This window comes from Hirundo rustica, chromosome 1 (genome assembly GCF_015227805.2).
Source record: "Hirundo rustica isolate bHirRus1 chromosome 1, bHirRus1.pri.v3, whole genome shotgun sequence".
In the NCBI taxonomy this organism is placed as follows: Eukaryota; Metazoa; Chordata; class Aves; order Passeriformes; family Hirundinidae; genus Hirundo; species Hirundo rustica.
Window position 1 is genome coordinate 51,853,535 of NC_053450.1, and position 16,253 is coordinate 51,869,787.

Here is a 16,253-nt window from a genome sequence, read left to right on the forward strand (position 1 = left end):
TTATTGAGAAGAATGCACAAATTAGAAACAAAAACCAGCTTTCTTAGTGGAAAACACTGATTCAGCAACTGAAACTTTCTGTTGGACTGCTCTCACAAAGAGAGCTCAGGTTTGAACCATGGTCTCAAACCTCCTGGAGCCCTTCAGTCAGAGCTGTGACTTCAGGCAGAGAGCCAATACCTCTCGTTGCTGTTCCATCTGAATGTGTTCAGACCTGTACCTCAGGTTCCCACACAAGTCACCTATTGTTCTTCTGACATGCTTGACTGTAATTAAGCAACTAAAATATCTGTAGTTCATAGAGAGAAAGAAGGTCCATGTATGAGTGAGACCTACTTCTCTGTAGCCAGTACGCTTTGCCAGAAAATACATCAAGGCCTCTAGTTACTGTTACATTATTCAAAGCTTTCCTGTTTCATAGAAGAAAAACCTGAAGCACACTCTCTGCAAGCCACTGTCTAGCAGTGCTGTCTTAAAAGCCGTGAGGTAAAGATTCAAGGCTCTGGCATTATTCAGGTATCCCACATAGCCCTCACTAGGGGAATTCCTAACCCCCAGGAGTGCTACATGTAATTCAGAATTTGGCAGATAATGTATTTGTGCAGTCTGAGAAAATGTTAATGAGAGGAACAGGCCATTTAACATCTCTGCTGTGGGGCAAGCAAATTATATCAAAGAAAGAGTTCTTCAGTTAGGCTGGATGAACAACATTAAACTACAACTACGCTGTTGTGATGGGGTTTTTGTTTTGTTTTGGGGATTTTGTTTGTTTGTTTGTTTTTTAGTTTCCTGCAGTTAAGAACAGAAAAAGCAGCTTTCTTGAGTGGCATAAGAGTGCATACATGGACAATAGTACTATGTAAATGTACACCACTTTTATTGCATTTAGCTTTGTCTCATCTCAGGCTAACTGTTTAAATCTGGGCAATTTCTGTTGATGCCAGTTCCTCTGTTACCAGTCTGCAGTACTTCTGTGAGTAGTCAAAGGGTGTTGTGGAAAAGTGCTATTTATTCTTTGGGAAGCCATATGACATTTTCATTGTATTTTGTTCAAATAGAACAAACTGAGCTAGTATTGGAAATCTAGCCATGGAGAAATGTCAATCAATAAGTGTGTAACACTTTATTAGATGGAAACTTAGCTGGCAGCATTAGCTGTAGTGGTATAAAAATATCTTAAATAGCACCTCTCAAGAGTGCACAAATAAAGTGTGGTCACAGCCTTTAAAATAAGTTCAGCGATGGCTTGTTTCTGAAAATGGTGGAACTACTAACATGGAGCAGAAACAGGTAGGATTTTTCAGGAATGGTAGAAGCTGTTATGTTGTGGTTGCTGTGTATTGTACCAAGGCTGTTCAGTTCATTCACACCCTACCTTGCTTCTGTTGCCTTTCAAGGTGTGCTTGGCTTCTTATGACTGTGAGGAGCACAAACACCTTTTGTGTATTCATTTTGGACATTTCATATAAAATGCACTTCTACTGCAGTGGAGCTCCAGTCCTGGACTGGGATTTCTAGGTAGTACCATAATGCAGACAAAATAATGCATTGAGGTGGGCACTGTTCCAGCCCAGTTAGATCGGTATCAAAAAAGAAAAGAGAATTCCAGCTAATAAATAACACATTCTTCCATACGACTAGCCACAGAATTGTTGCAGAATAGGATCAGAGGAAATTCTAGCAGAAGAAATGATCCAGCTTTAGCCAACAGTTGATGTGTATGTGAATATACATACTCTTAGAAAATGTGCATTTTCAAACTGATTATCTAGTTTTATTAAATGAGCCATTTTAAAGGAAAAAAAATCTCTGGAGTAATCAGTTTTATCATTGCTCAAAGGATAATATTTTTTTAACTATCTCTATATTAAACTGGGAATTCAGAATAGAGGAATTTTTTTATTTTAGCTATCTGTGAAACATTTGCATTATTTCATAAAACAGTGGGACTCTGGCTCCCCACTACTGTACATTCTAAATAGCAATGTGTTTGTTTTCTTTTTATTTTTGGAAAGAGTGGGAGAATTTACAGGTCAATCTTCTTCCTGTAAGAGGTCTAGTGCTGACTACTTAAATATAGGAGTAGGTGGTATAGAAAGCCAGCCAAAGCACTGGTCAGTCTCGTGGGAGCTATACATAAAATTTCCACATGCTCCACAGTCACTTAGTAATCTAAGCCTTGTTGAAAGCTAATGGGACTTGAAAGCACTTTGAACGTTTCATTCTGTGAAAGCCAATTTTCACATATAGCAGTGTGCAGGCAGCAGGGCTGGCTGACTGGCTAGCTCAAAGCAGGTAGGATTCAGTTTGTGCTTGAAAATCAGCCAATTACTATTCACTGTGCTGTCCCTTGGCTGGTAATGAGAGAAAGCTGTGTTTTTCCATAGCAAAGGATACAGTAGAAAGCCTCTACATTGCCAGTAGCTGCACTGGGCAGGATTTCTCCCAATAAAGCATTTTTGCTTGCTATATAAGCAGCGTCTTCCGGAAATGTCACGCTAAAAGGATTCAGTCAGATCTGTTTCTTACTGACAATTGATCTCAGTAAGGAAATAAGGAAATAATGAAAAGCACATTTTAAATTCATATCTCAGTCCTTATTAACCCATTTGAGTGTAGCTGAGGTGACTTAACTGTGGAACAGTGTTGCTGCATGCGGGTTTTTTGGGGGTAAGCATTACAAGGTAGTATTGTTGCAAAAGGCCAAAAAAAGAAATGGCAGACTGGCTGCAATTCAGATATATCTGATATGCATGGTTTGTTCTGAAGCCTGGGTTAAAACTAGTGTTAGGAGAGGACAATTTTATTTGCTTCTGAATTAAGTTCTAGTAGAATTTTTTGCTTACAAAATGGTATTCTTTCTCCACTGACCACGAGGTCATTACTGCGTCTGCAAGCAGTTGGCTTCTCTCTGTGCAATCTCTGAACCTACTGCAATGGAAGAATTGTTAAAATAAGGTCTAAGACTGGGGCAGAGGATTTTTGCATACTTCACATGAGAGTAGCCATAGACTCAAGCATCCTTGCTGGTCTAACATACCTAGAGGGAACCAGCCTCATTGCTAAGCCATCCACAACTTCGTTTATTTATATTTTTTCAAGGCAAGAGACATTTGTAAGGAAGATTTTATCAGGAAATCCAGCACAGCCCTGTTGAAGATTATGTAATAATTAATACTGGTAAGGCTAAAGTTAGAAAGTGCTTTTTAAATGTCATCACACTCAACATTGGAATTAAATACAAATTCAAATGAAATAAAGAGGCAAAATCAAAAACATAGGTTTTTTTCAGCTCATTACAGGGGTTTTATTTATTTCATTGAGATTCTTTAGTGCATAAAATGTGTATGACAGCTAGAAACTAGCAATTAATAAATAACACCGAAGCATTTGTGGCCAAGTTTTGCCAGTACAAATGTCTGTTGCTTTTTAGTGTGCTAATTGTTGCAGTGATAGGCATGGAGGAGACTTCAGTAAAAGTGAATAGGTGGATGACACTAGGGTACCTTTTACCCTCAGTGCTGTTTTGGTTTCTGGAACAGACTTTGGAGGACTTTATTAAAGCCTTTAAAGGAGCTATTGAAGAAGAATTCCAGATTATGTGACCTGATTCTCTTTCATCATTATTTTCTTGAGACCTAAAAACACAGAAGACTGATCTGTGTGCATTTTGATAGCTAGTGGTGAGCAGTGGGCCCATATGGTGTTGTGGTATCTTGACTTCAGCTTTATCTCAGATATCAAAATTGTTCATATAATAGGAACACACATCCTGTTCCTATGAAAATGCTCTTGTGTAAACCTTTGAAGTTAATTGTATATGTTAAAGTAGAAAACAAATGTCTAAACCTATCTTGAGAGAGAAAAGACTGCATTATCTTTTCCTGATTTTTTGAAGTTTTTATAGCAGAGTTTTGTTCTGGACTTCAAGGTGGCATTAAGTCCTGAAGAGCTCCTGGAAGCATGAGTGAAAGTTCAACATATGCTACTATAACTGTTCAACAAGCATATGGTGAAGACTGCTCCTGACAAATCAGATTATCAGCAATTGAGCAGATCTTCAAAGTACCTTCCATTCAGAAACAAGCTCATTTGGGAAGGCGAATTCAGCAACAGCTGTACTGCTGTGTGGCTATGGAATTATAAAAAATACTGAACCAGCAGTTTATCTTGCAAGTTGGCTAAGTCAGCACAACTGGGATCTGTACCTTTTCTTTATAATAAGCTGACTATTTTAGATAGAAAGATGAAGACTTTCTGAAAAGGTAGAATTCAGTCTTAAGACTCCTTAGCCTACACCACACCTGGTCACCTAAGGAGGTGTCCAGATTTGCAGAGCTGCTGACCAGTGATGAGCTTCCCATGAGATAATTGGGAGACTAACAGAACTAAACAGTCATGAACGCTCGGTCACATAGTGATACACCTGCAAATTCCTGTTGGTAAGATCTTGGGCACGTTGCCTTGTTGAGTAGGGGAAAAAAGTATTCTGGTTACAGGAGATGTTCCCTTGCCTGCAGTCAGTGACATTTATAGTGTAAAGTGACAATTAGCTGCAGTTCATTACATGCCTTTTTCTGAAGGGATATTTACCTCCAAATTCTAGCATGGTTAAAAGAGCATGTTCTTATGGATTATCAGATCTCTGGACAGGCAGTGCAAATTTGAAGTTTTGCTTCCTCATGTGAAATAAATTAACCTAACAGCTACATCCGTCCCCAAAAGGTTTTGCTTCCTCATGTGAAATAAATTAACCTAACAGCTACATCCGTCCCCAAAAGGTTTATTAGGAAAACGAGTTCCTGAACTTTCTAATCTACTAGCTTGTAGTCTCCTCTCCCAACATTTTATTCTCCTCTGGTTGTATGCTTTTGAGTGTATTTTAGACAATTTCTGCTACATAATGGGTTGGGGAGGTTTTGACACTAGTTACAAAGGGAATCATTGCTTTTGGGCTTTTGTTGTTCTGTTTGTTGCCATGCAGCCATATCTCTAAATAAGAAAACACTCACTGTATCTCAAGTTCATTTTGAAGGGAACATACATCATAAAAGAATGAGGGCTAAAACGCAGCTCCTTCTAAGGAGGCATATTAGCTAAGTGTCTTTCAGTAGTCAAGCTGTAGGCAATCACAGCAGCAAGCGGCAGGTTTTTGCTTCAGTAAAAAGTGAAGGCAGTTATCGTAGCTACCAGAAACTGCAGTGGCCAGTAGGTGAAGGGAGAATTTTATAATCACCTCCTCATGCAGAGTGGTTGCATCTCCTCACTGTAAGGGGTATTTCTGCTCTCTTTTCAAGATGGAATTTAACTGCTGCAGGTATAAGTCTTGCATCTTGTCAGTCCCCCACCCATTTCAGCACGTATTTATGGTACCCGTTGCCCATGCGCTGTCCCTGGGGAGCCATCGGCGCTTAAGGGTATCTGTTCATTTTCTGCACATTTCTAGCTTTAATATCTATCACTGAACTTAGTCTCAGGTGGACCAAATGTTAGCTTGTGGATTTAACATTCTATGCTAGAAAAAATTTTTAAAAGCTTTGTTCCTTGTCTAAGCTGCTTGCTTTTCTAGAAATTGAAAAATGACCCATAGATTTAAAAGTCTTGTGTGAGTAACTGCTATGTATGCTTCAGGCTTTACTTGTTTCTTCATGTGCTTGCTTTATTCCCTACACCTGAACACTTTTTCCTATGTTCTGGGCTAGTTCATCACATTCAAATCGATCACATACCCCAGTAGCAATACCAGTTATTAGAAGCGGGTCTCACAATAGGAAGCAGAAATAGAGGCGCTAGAAAATTCTGGTTACAAAAGCAGCTTTAAAGAGTCTAAACCATTCAAAAAAGCTGTGTGATGTTCTATTTCCTAATATGATTTTGTTCCCAGAGCAGCAACTAACTACTGCTGGTAATAGAACCAATAGTTGTAATATGTACAACCAATCGTTTCTGTTGAGTTTTTTCAATAATGCATTAAATTAGCTAGGGGATTGGAGGGTTGATTTCTTTTTCTTATTATCCTTTGCTTTTCATCTTCTGGTTGCAGTATGTTGCTGATCTCTTTTTTTCTTCACAGCAGAGGTCTTTGATACCAAGTACTGTATTGTGGAGCTAATGTGCTTTCTGTCGGGTAGCACAGTACCTTCTCTTCAGACCTTCTCCTCCTGCAAGGGGGCAACTGCTGAGAATAACCTTTCTGCCTATTGTGCACACATCTGTTAAGCTGATTCTTAGAACAATTACAGGCTCTTTCTCCCTCTACCACGAGTCTCTGGAATCAAATTGTTCAGTTCTTCAGAACAATAAATCCCACAACCCTACCTAGCCTCTAAAGCTTTTCAATTCTCGCTGGAGACAAGTAATAATTTATTCATATGTAAGAAAATATTTTTTTAAATGTCAAGAAGAAAAAAAAATGGTATATAGAAGAATTATTTTCTGAGACTTCAGGGTAAGTTTTGGGGTGGGGTGTTTTTTCGGTGTCCTGAACGTGAAAGAAGTTTAGAGGCTACATCTAAGAATTGGACCCGAAAAGCAAGAAAACATGTGAGAATTTGAAAGGAGAGCAGGAAATCCTGCCATGCACTTTTAATTATGATTGTCTTATTTGGGTAGTAAAATTGACAAGAGTATACTCTGCACTGCAGAGTAGGACATTTCTTCTCAAAGCACACTTAGAATCAATCTTGAAAGACTTGTCATAGCTCAGCTCTTTCTCTGGCCTGCAAAAACCCATTAATTTTCATAAAGATTTATTTTTCTTACAATTTATTATATTTTTTTCTTTATGAAGAATGACAAATTCAAAATCTACAGGAATAAATTAGTGGTTAGGATCTCTTCCCAGTTGTAATTTGTGATTTCTGGATCTGAAATGTAGGAATCTTTAAATCACGACACAAATTATGCAGTCTATAGGGAGAAAAGAAATCAGGATAAAATTGTTGCAGGTTATCCCAGAGCTGTCAAAAAGAAATGACTGTTACAATTTAGGGCCAAACTGTCTTGTATGTCAAGTGAATCTGTGGGAAAGAAAACTGAATTAATACATAAAGAAACTTGCTGCATCACCCCATAGTTTCTCAAAGATTCTGGCTTCTAGCAAGAGGATAGAACCTCTGTAGACAGATCTTTTCTTACCTTTCCTGCAGCATCACCAAAAATATAGTCAGATTAAATTTATTGAAACATCACACAGTCCGAGGAGGACAGAATGCAGGGGAGCCATCTAGATTTTCTCCATTAAAACCAGGATTCTTGAAGCAATAGCGTTGTTATTTTTTTGTCCTTGAGCAAGCATAATTTTAAGAATATGTCATGAACTTAAAGACTTTTTCCAGGAGTGGAAAACCAAGTTTCCCTAATCCTACTTTTAGCTATGCTCCTTGAAAGATAATAGCAGTATACTGTTTCAGATTGGAGAAGAAGGAAAAAGCTATACAGAGGATAGTATTTTTGTACAGTGAATGGAATACTCTGGTTCCTTATAATTGGTAGGAGAGGCTGACACTAAACCTCTCCAGTGCTGTCATGACTTTAATTGCTGAAGAAAACTACATTGAGTCCTAGAATATTAAAGCACAAATAAACTAAACTTTCACTATAATATATACTAATTATATTACTGTGACATTCAAAATTGCAGTTGGACCATGACTGTATTACATATCCAGGACACTTAGGTAGAAGTAAAGTAGTTACTGTAAATTTCCATATGATGGAGAGCGATTAAACTCTTGTTGTAATTCAGAATGAAATCTCACAAAGGTATCACCTGTTCTGTGCTGTTAATTAAAAGAAGGAAAGAAAGATGTTCAGTTTTGCAGCCATAACATCATCTTGAATTTAGTAATTTCAGAAACTGTAGTTTTAGATTCTGCTTTTAATTCTACTCTTAAGACCTTCTGACATTTCTTGTGTTCTAATAGTCATAGTTTCCTGTTGTTTTAAATGTCATTTCCTCCTGTTACATGAACAACAAAAGCAGTTCAAGGAAACCTATAAGGAAATGAAAACTATAAGGAGACCTATGAAACTCATATGCATCATTTTTTAAAGACAGATAAAACAGGGGAGAATGAATAGCTTCTTTAAATAATCTGGGCAAATTATGGGTGGAAAAATTGTATTTTGGCATTGCTGTAAATAAATACATTTTTTTAAAAATTCAAGAGTTTTAGTCTATTACCTTTTTCTTAAATTTCAAATCTTAAGTTACATCATAACTATCATGCTACTTACCTAGTGAGTTGGTTTTGGCTTGCCTATAATATCATAGAGTCACAAAGTCACCAGATGGTTTGGGATTGAAAGGTTCTTTAAATACCATCAGTCCAAGCCCTCTGCCATGACAATATAGCAATAATATATTACTACATTTTCCACTAAATACTTGATTTCAGAGTGGAGGTTTTATTTTCAAAGGGAGCTCAAAGTACACAACATGGGTGCCAAACTGCCCAAATCTGTCAATGGTATCAATCTGTCAATCCTTATGGTTTGGTAATGCTTGAAGAGTGTTGGCTTCTTTACTGGAGGAACATTAAGCCAATATATTATCCACTTGTTCTCCAATTAGCTGATTTAAGTCACTCCTTTAAATAAGCCCGTAAGTGTTTACTGCAATGTGACAGTTCAGTAATGGATTCAGTACGGGTGTTAAGCTTATAGTTTATATTGTTTACTCTTACTGGCTCAGTGATTTTAAAGCACTGGTTTAAAATTGGAGTGGCACACCAAGCACTGTGGGTAAGACATGTAGGCTACAAACAGACTGTTCCAGATACGCACAAAGAGACGTGGTTTTTTTCTCAGCATTTTGCATTTCTGTAGCATTTCCTGTGAGCTGTTACCCAGCTTCAGCATGATGCTGGAGAAAGCCCTCTATGTTCAAGAACAGAAGCACACAGGTTGGGGAGAGCACTGCAGAGGACCTGCTGCCGTGGCACATCGGGTTTCTTTGCTGCTTTCCCCACTGTTTAACAAAGTGATACACTTCAGCAAAAAAACTGTAACTTCTGTCTCACTTCAGAAACTACAATTTAGGAGCTGGGCTAATTTGATGGATAGTGTATACTAAGAAAAATATTAGAAACCAGGAAAGGCCACATAGTCCATTGAGGCTCATTTCATTCCAAATACACCTTCCCTAGGTTATCATCCAATTGCTAAAAGAAAGAGTGATGTTATCCATTTTTTATAATTCCACTTCTGGGTATTATGGAGATAAATACCTAAGTGCTGGAGAAAGTTAGTTCAGAACACTATTTCAGGAGAAAAATACTTAAATGCAGATAGGTAGGATGACAGAAAAGAAATTGACCGATACTAAATGAAAAATATGATGATAGTGATATGAATATATGTGTACAGTCACAGTTTCACAGAGCTCCCCAGAGACAAGATTCCAATCATGAGACTTTCAGATAGTAACCTTTCATTTGATTTATTGTTTCAGGACCAATGCAGGAGACAATATATGACTTCTGGAGAATGGTATGGCATGAAAACACAGCCAGCATAATCATGGTTACTAATCTCGTAGAAGTGGGAAGGGTAAGTGGTTTTTGTACTTTAAAAGATGAAAGACATCCAAGGTGTTTGCTTTTTGCAATTAAATAACAGAGCAAGCTTCTTACATACTAAGTATAACACATAAAATATGTATGACTGCCTATGCTGAGAGGTTCATTATCAATTATTTTTGAACATGCCTTGGATGCTTGGCTTTGATAACTTTAGCACAATGTAAAAGTAACTGATAAAGCTGCATTCTGGACAGCAGAGTCTGCAAAGACTGACAAAGAGGGGAGGTGTTACGTGGATGTACATATATCAGATATACCATTTCTCTTGAGAAAATCAGTGAATTTGTTGCAGGACAAGGTATGGAATAATCTCTTTATTTTTTTTTAAATAAAGACTAAGGGGGAATCATTCTGAAACAGACATCTGAGAAAAGTAGAAATTGCTTCTTGGCATATTTGTCTATATTGGTTTGGTTTGGTTGGATTTTCCTTCCTGAAAGCCTTCTGGACTAAAACAAAACAAAAAAACTTTTACACATTTGTGCCCTGACTGTTCGTTGATCAGGAGGTCATGTTTGGAAGCTAGATAGTAAAGGAAAGCTTGAGTTACCTGATTGAGACTGTCTGTGTACTTCTCTTTCTTTGCTTGGTAGCTTCTAAAGTCGGCCTCCAACTCTAGTCTTTAGGGCTAATTTTGTTTTCAACAAGTATTGAATGGAACCGTTTTCTTTGTTTCACACAACTGTCAATAAGGCAGTCTTTTCATTTACTGCTTTGTCTGTGCACTGCTGTCTTAGTTCTCATCTGGGATTTTTTTTTTTTCAAGAAAATTTGCTTTGGAATTTGGCGTATAACTTTCATTCGATATGACAAGAAATCCCACTGCTTTTATGGGAACTACTGCAATTATTGTAAATAGAAGTGTTAAAATAAGAAGTCAAGTGCACACATCTTGGTTTGAGCAGCACAGTTTTAAGAGACGTTTTTAATTTCACACTGGTGGAGTATCTGATACCCCCTCTGCCCTGTGGCATTTGCATTAGGAGAGAGCACTGTTTATGTGGTGTGAGTTAAAGTCCATTTGAGCAAGTCCAGTTTTACAATCTCAGTTTGTTCTTCCATATGTCCTATGTGAACTGATAATATAAATCCTAACATTTAGATATCTGTATGCTCAAGCCTGCTAACAGATCAGGTGCCGGTATTATTTTTAGATGTAAGAAAGATGGGGATTGTGACTGCAATTAACACCTGCTGCAGGAACACATGTACGACTAATTGCAGAGACAAAGAGGGATCATGGAGGCTGCTTTAAAAATGCAGTCCCTTGAGTGAGGAGGAAGGTGGAAATAGCTGGATGGTCACGGATCAATTCAAAACGGATGGATTTGTAAGAATAGGAAGCTCTCCAGCAAGCCTCTTTGTTAAAGCTTTATACACATTCATAAGTGCCCAAGTGAACAACTTAAAAAGGGATGTTTTCAGGGTATGAATAAACAAGCCTGAGAGCAAAAACAGCATTCTGCATGGAACCACATACTGTTTTCCCAAAGTCAGTATTTGGAAGCACCAATTAGAGTGAACTGTCAGATGTCAGCAAGGGAGACACCAGTCTTGGTGCCAGTGCTGTCAGCCTCTGCACACAGCATTTAGGTGTGCAGCACATTCCCACAGCAGCAAGGAATGGTTTGTGCCACCGTGGAGATTTCTTCAGGGTGCAAGAGTCCTAGTGGGATACAGATCTGCAGCTTTGTTGTTTCTGGCAGTGGTAGAAATGACTTTGTTCTCACTTTCTCTGGAGGCCAGCATAGGTGAGATCAGAGAGCAGAAATTGAAATGAGCTTTTAATGGAAATAAGATCGTATGAGCCACAGAACAATGCACTCACTCCTCCATTGGTGTTTTTGTGCCACTCCCAGAGCTGAAATCATCAGCAACAAGGAGGCAAATTACAAACACACCATCTGTCCTGCAACCCCTAACACAAGCTCTGTGCCACCTTGAGTAGTAATGATTTTAATGGACTTTTGGTGGCATTCCTGTAGGGCAAACTTAATAACCTTCCTAAACTTCAGGTTTTCTATTTCTATTACTGTCACTTGTATAAGATTTATAGGGGTTTCTTATTTTTAACTGTGTTGACCCATTGTAAGCCAAGGAGGAAAATTCTTTTGCATTTTCAGGAAACGGGAATTTTCAAAATTTAACACGTTTGCTACACGGTGTACGGCCCTCATGAATTAATCATTGAGGGGGCGTACGTGTATTTGTTTACCAGGACTGGCTGGATAGTCATTAAATCAGTGCTAGGAACTTGCTTCTTGCCCTGGAGCATTATGCATCAGGACTGTTTTAATTGCTGCTGGAGGAATCACCATGAGGCTGTCCCTAATGCAGGCACCTGCTGCAAATGACTCAGTCCCTGCATTACCCTCCAGCAGGGTCCGGGTACATCTGCCAATATCTGTCATTATCTGAGCCACACTTGTCAGAACCACACATCCCTTTAAGCTCTGGTGTGTTCCAGCAAGGGACCCTTGTCAATGTTTCTGGCACCTGCAGACTGCTGTGCACCTGGTATTTAAATGGCACCGAAATGTGTTTTGATTGTTTTCCCTCTTTAATGAACCCACCTGAGGGACATTTAGCTCTTCATCTAGTAGCCTGTTACCCAGTCACTCACATCTACACTGCTTGTGTGGAAATTCAGAACTAGCTTGCGCTGTTACGCTAATCCATCTGCCAGAAGTCTTATCACAAAATCTGCAAGGCTCCCTAAGGAGACTTTTGTACTGATAATTTAAGCTAATGATTTCTAAACATATTTAGTCAGTTTTATGAAGACCTCATTAGAATGTGACTGTTTATTAAAAATCTAAATGAGGTCTCACAGTCATTTAGAAAAAGCACTGCTGAGTTGCGTGAACAGTTCTTTGATAAAGGATGATGAAGTGGCTCTTAGTTAAGGTTGGCCTAGGTTGACATAACAACCTTTACCAAAAACACCCTGAACCAATAAGCAGCCCTTGAAGCAACTTTGAAAAAAGGTCTCTGTCATCTTCATGCTGGGATAAACAACTTTTCACTCACAATGAAGTTCACAAGAAGAAAATGGCAAGTAATAAATGGTAATGATTCAAGAATCAGAATTTTCCAAGCCACACACTAATGGATACAAAGCATTAATGAGAATCAAGACTTACATGATTGCGTCAGTGTGACAATAAGCTGTTTCAAAGTAATGTATTCTGGATTATATTAATGCAAGAGGCCTCCCTGCCCATGTCTGTAAGTGGTAGAATAACTGAAGATAGTGTAATTGCACGGAGCATCTTTATCTGGGAGATTTAGTGTAATCTGGTGGATTATTCTGTAGGAATATCCAGGAGTGTGATGATGTTATGATCACACGGGGTGATCATAAAATAGACACAGAAGAACACCTTGCTTACTCCAAGAGACCACTCTGGAGGGCAAACTCCAAAAGATCCAGAAAAGCAATAGGAATGGGGTCAAGGTGTTCGTGTACTGGTCAAAGTCTCAGGCTGTCCTTCGTTCGTTTCAGTGTTAGCACACATTGAAACATTTCTGTCTTCCTTGAAGAGGCATGGTGGGAAGATCTAGAATATATTCATTGTGCCATCTAGCTGTCACCCCATCTTGCTCTTGTTGGGTTGGTGCTAATATCTAGTTGGCAGAATCTAACTTGGCATGTCGCATTTTTTGTCATTTTTCAGTAGTCACTTTCTCTCCCATTTGCTTTAGGCAAAAGAAATTTAGTAATAACTGCTAATAAATGCTGAAATGCACTGGCCAAATTCAGTGCAGGTGGTTATAAATAAATGCACTGCAAGGACTTATGATTGTCTATCATGCTTTTAATGCAACAAAGTGTTCACAAACAAAATCACTATAAATACTAATAAAAAATAAACCTCACCCCAGGAACATAATAATTACAGTAATTAGAGTTTCTCAATTATTATTCGGAATTAGAAAACAGCCAGTGCTAATAGTGTTAATGAGCACACAGAAGACCCTTTTTGTGAAAGGAAGCAAGGTTGACTACAACAGAATGGATGTGACACAAAGGGGAATGAAAGTCAGCCACGAACTGGTAAATATCCCCTATGCCTGTGCCCACACCTTTGTGCTACCTACAGTGCCTCTCCCTGCCATCTTATCCCTCAGGAGTGGTGTACTTTCCTGATAGTCATTTCACACTCTTCCTAGGTGACATTTCCCTCCCAAGCACCAAAAGGGCTGTATTTGCATAGTGGAAAAAGAAGAATACAGTGGTAGTTTAACTGTTCTTGGTTTGTTTTCCTGGGCCTGTGCTTGACATGTTTTGTATTTGGCACTTCTCTGCAAAAACGGGGATAAGTCTGACTTTTCATGCTTAAAAGAGTATTGGGTTCCGCATTACAGAGATGAGTCTTCTGACAGAGGGAATATCTCTTTGATGCTGGTTTCCTCTAAAAAGCATTACTTGTAAGAAAAATGGTGTCAGAAAAGGGTTGTTCTTCTAGGAAAGCCTGTGTGGGCACAGTCCTAAGCAGTTGTATGTTCATGTCTTTGGGTTCTCAGGAAGTGCAGCACTGGTCAGCATTCAAGGGATATTTCTTAAACTGATTCAAATATGTTTCCTTAACAAACAAAACCCAAAAGTCTTTATGATGAACCAGATCTGCTTCAGATCTACTTGATAATTTGTGTTATCGACAGAGATTAGACATCCAAGAAAAACTGCTAAATAAAACCCTGTCCAAAGACTTCTTACAGGAAACAGATTAAAAAAAAAAAAAAAAAAAAAAAAAAACCACCTTATAGAAATTTCTGCAACATAAAAACTGTGTGAAGCTACCAATGGACTTAGCACCTACGCTTAGAATGAAAATGGAATTTATCACAAAGCTATAGTGAAATTTGTACTTATACATTTTAGGAGTTTTGACAATCTTCCATGCAGAAGATTCTTCTAATAAAGAAAGGTGAACTCAAATAGTATTTGAGATTCAGCTCACCCAGTACTGTGATCTTGCAGAGGTGAAACACAGTGACTTCAGCATGTCTCACAAGCAGCATGTTTGTATTTAGTATAAATGGAAGAACACTCTGTCTAATTGAAACTGCCTCTAAATGTAACAAGCCAAATTACCTACACTGGAATTAATTCAGGATACTGGTGTTAATGCTCCTTAGGTGGTGTGCCAAAGAGTTTGTATGCTTACTGGTGACTAAGGTTTCATTTTAACTTTTCTGCTGAAAGAAAGAAACCACATTTATAAATAAGAGGGGAAAGGTTGTTACATGAATCCATTCACTCCCTCAAAATAATTCTAGTTCCAACTTCCTAAATGTATAAATAGTATCCTTCCCCATCCACTGAATTTTTTTTCCTAATCTTGTTTACCCCCAAAAAATGGGCTTTGTGCTTACGGTACATAAGCACAAGTTATTATATTCTGTTGTTATTCTTTTGCTGTAATTCCAGTATGTCTTATTGCATAGAGGACAGTTTATACTTTTACAGAATATTAGGGAGAAAAACAGAAAACCAATCAAAATTTAAAACTATTGTTAATCTTTCAAGTCAATGAACCCTTCTAGCCACCAAAACAGGTTTCATCTTTCTAGATTTTTAACCAGAAATAACAAGTTTACATTACCGCATTATACATAGTAGGGGAGGAGCCCTTAAGGGAAATTTAGTTTGTTGCTCTTCAGGAAAGAGAAGGAAGGACTCTTGGAAATGTTTTGTAAAAGATGTGCTCAGTTTAGCAATGTTAGCATCATGAAACAGAACGTCAAGCTAGAGACATTCAGCACTGTCCCATGTCACTCAGAGCAGATATGGGTTCAGCTCTTAGTGTTTTGTTGTATCCTCATCTCCAGTAAAAGCTATGTTTCAAAGAATGTTAATCAACACAGATTAATATCTTAATGATTACTAATCCAATTGAGATAATTCACTTTGAAAAACAAACAAAAGAGGTTTAAGGATACACAAATGCACCGACCCCTTTGCTGGACTAACTGAAGTGCCACCAAGGTGTAGGATGCAACTTTAGGTGCAGTTTGCCAAGAGGGAGGGCTTCAGGTTCTTACTTGAAATGTCAGGGCTGGCAAAATGGCTTCACAACTGCCAATCTCCTCACCTTAGCAGTCTCTTGAAATTATCTCTCGGTCTCTCTGTGAAGGGAGAAGTATCCTGGAGGCACTGACACAGTTTTACTTTACGCAGTAGAGTAACATGTAGAGCTGTCTAAGCTAAGATCAGATGATCAGGTTTTAGAGCCAGAAGGCAATCCACTAAGTAGGTGGTGCTCTGTACCCAGCTAATGGCATGATTTTGCTCTTGGAATGGAAGCATGGTTCAATGCACAGGCTGTGCTGCTCGATGCAGGCACATCAGGAGCACAGGATCTGAGAAACAGGCCTATGATTTCACAGTTGTCAGGAATTAAGACAGGCTTTGAGGAGCTCCAGCTAACCATCCTTCATCTTGGCATGGCACCACTCTTCTCGTGTGTTCTGTGCTCACCCTTTCTTCTTCCAAGGCTGTACTGAGGTGCGCAAAATTGCCTAAACATAAGCAATGGAACAGAGACAATTCATATTCCTCTGTTGGTATTAACAGTGGAGGCAGGAACACTGTAACAGCCTTACCTTGGGTTGCCTTACCTTGGGTTGCCTTACCCTAAAGCAACTCTTCTAGACCAAATCTTC

At 38.5% G+C, this 16,253-nt stretch overlaps 1 protein-coding gene across 10 annotated transcripts in view; it reads left to right on the forward strand.

Annotated features, from left to right (window-relative positions):
- Positions 1-16,253, forward strand: part of PTPRM (protein tyrosine phosphatase receptor type M) — a 442,084-nt gene that overhangs the window by 398,503 nt on the left and 27,328 nt on the right. For all 10 annotated transcript variants that reach the window (XM_040065094.2, XM_040065165.2, XM_040065318.2 and 7 more), the window contains one exon: positions 9,455-9,552. In XM_040065094.2, the coding sequence (XP_039921028.1) occupies positions 9,455-9,552 (98 nt within the window). The remainder of the gene's footprint in view (positions 1-9,454; positions 9,553-16,253) is intronic.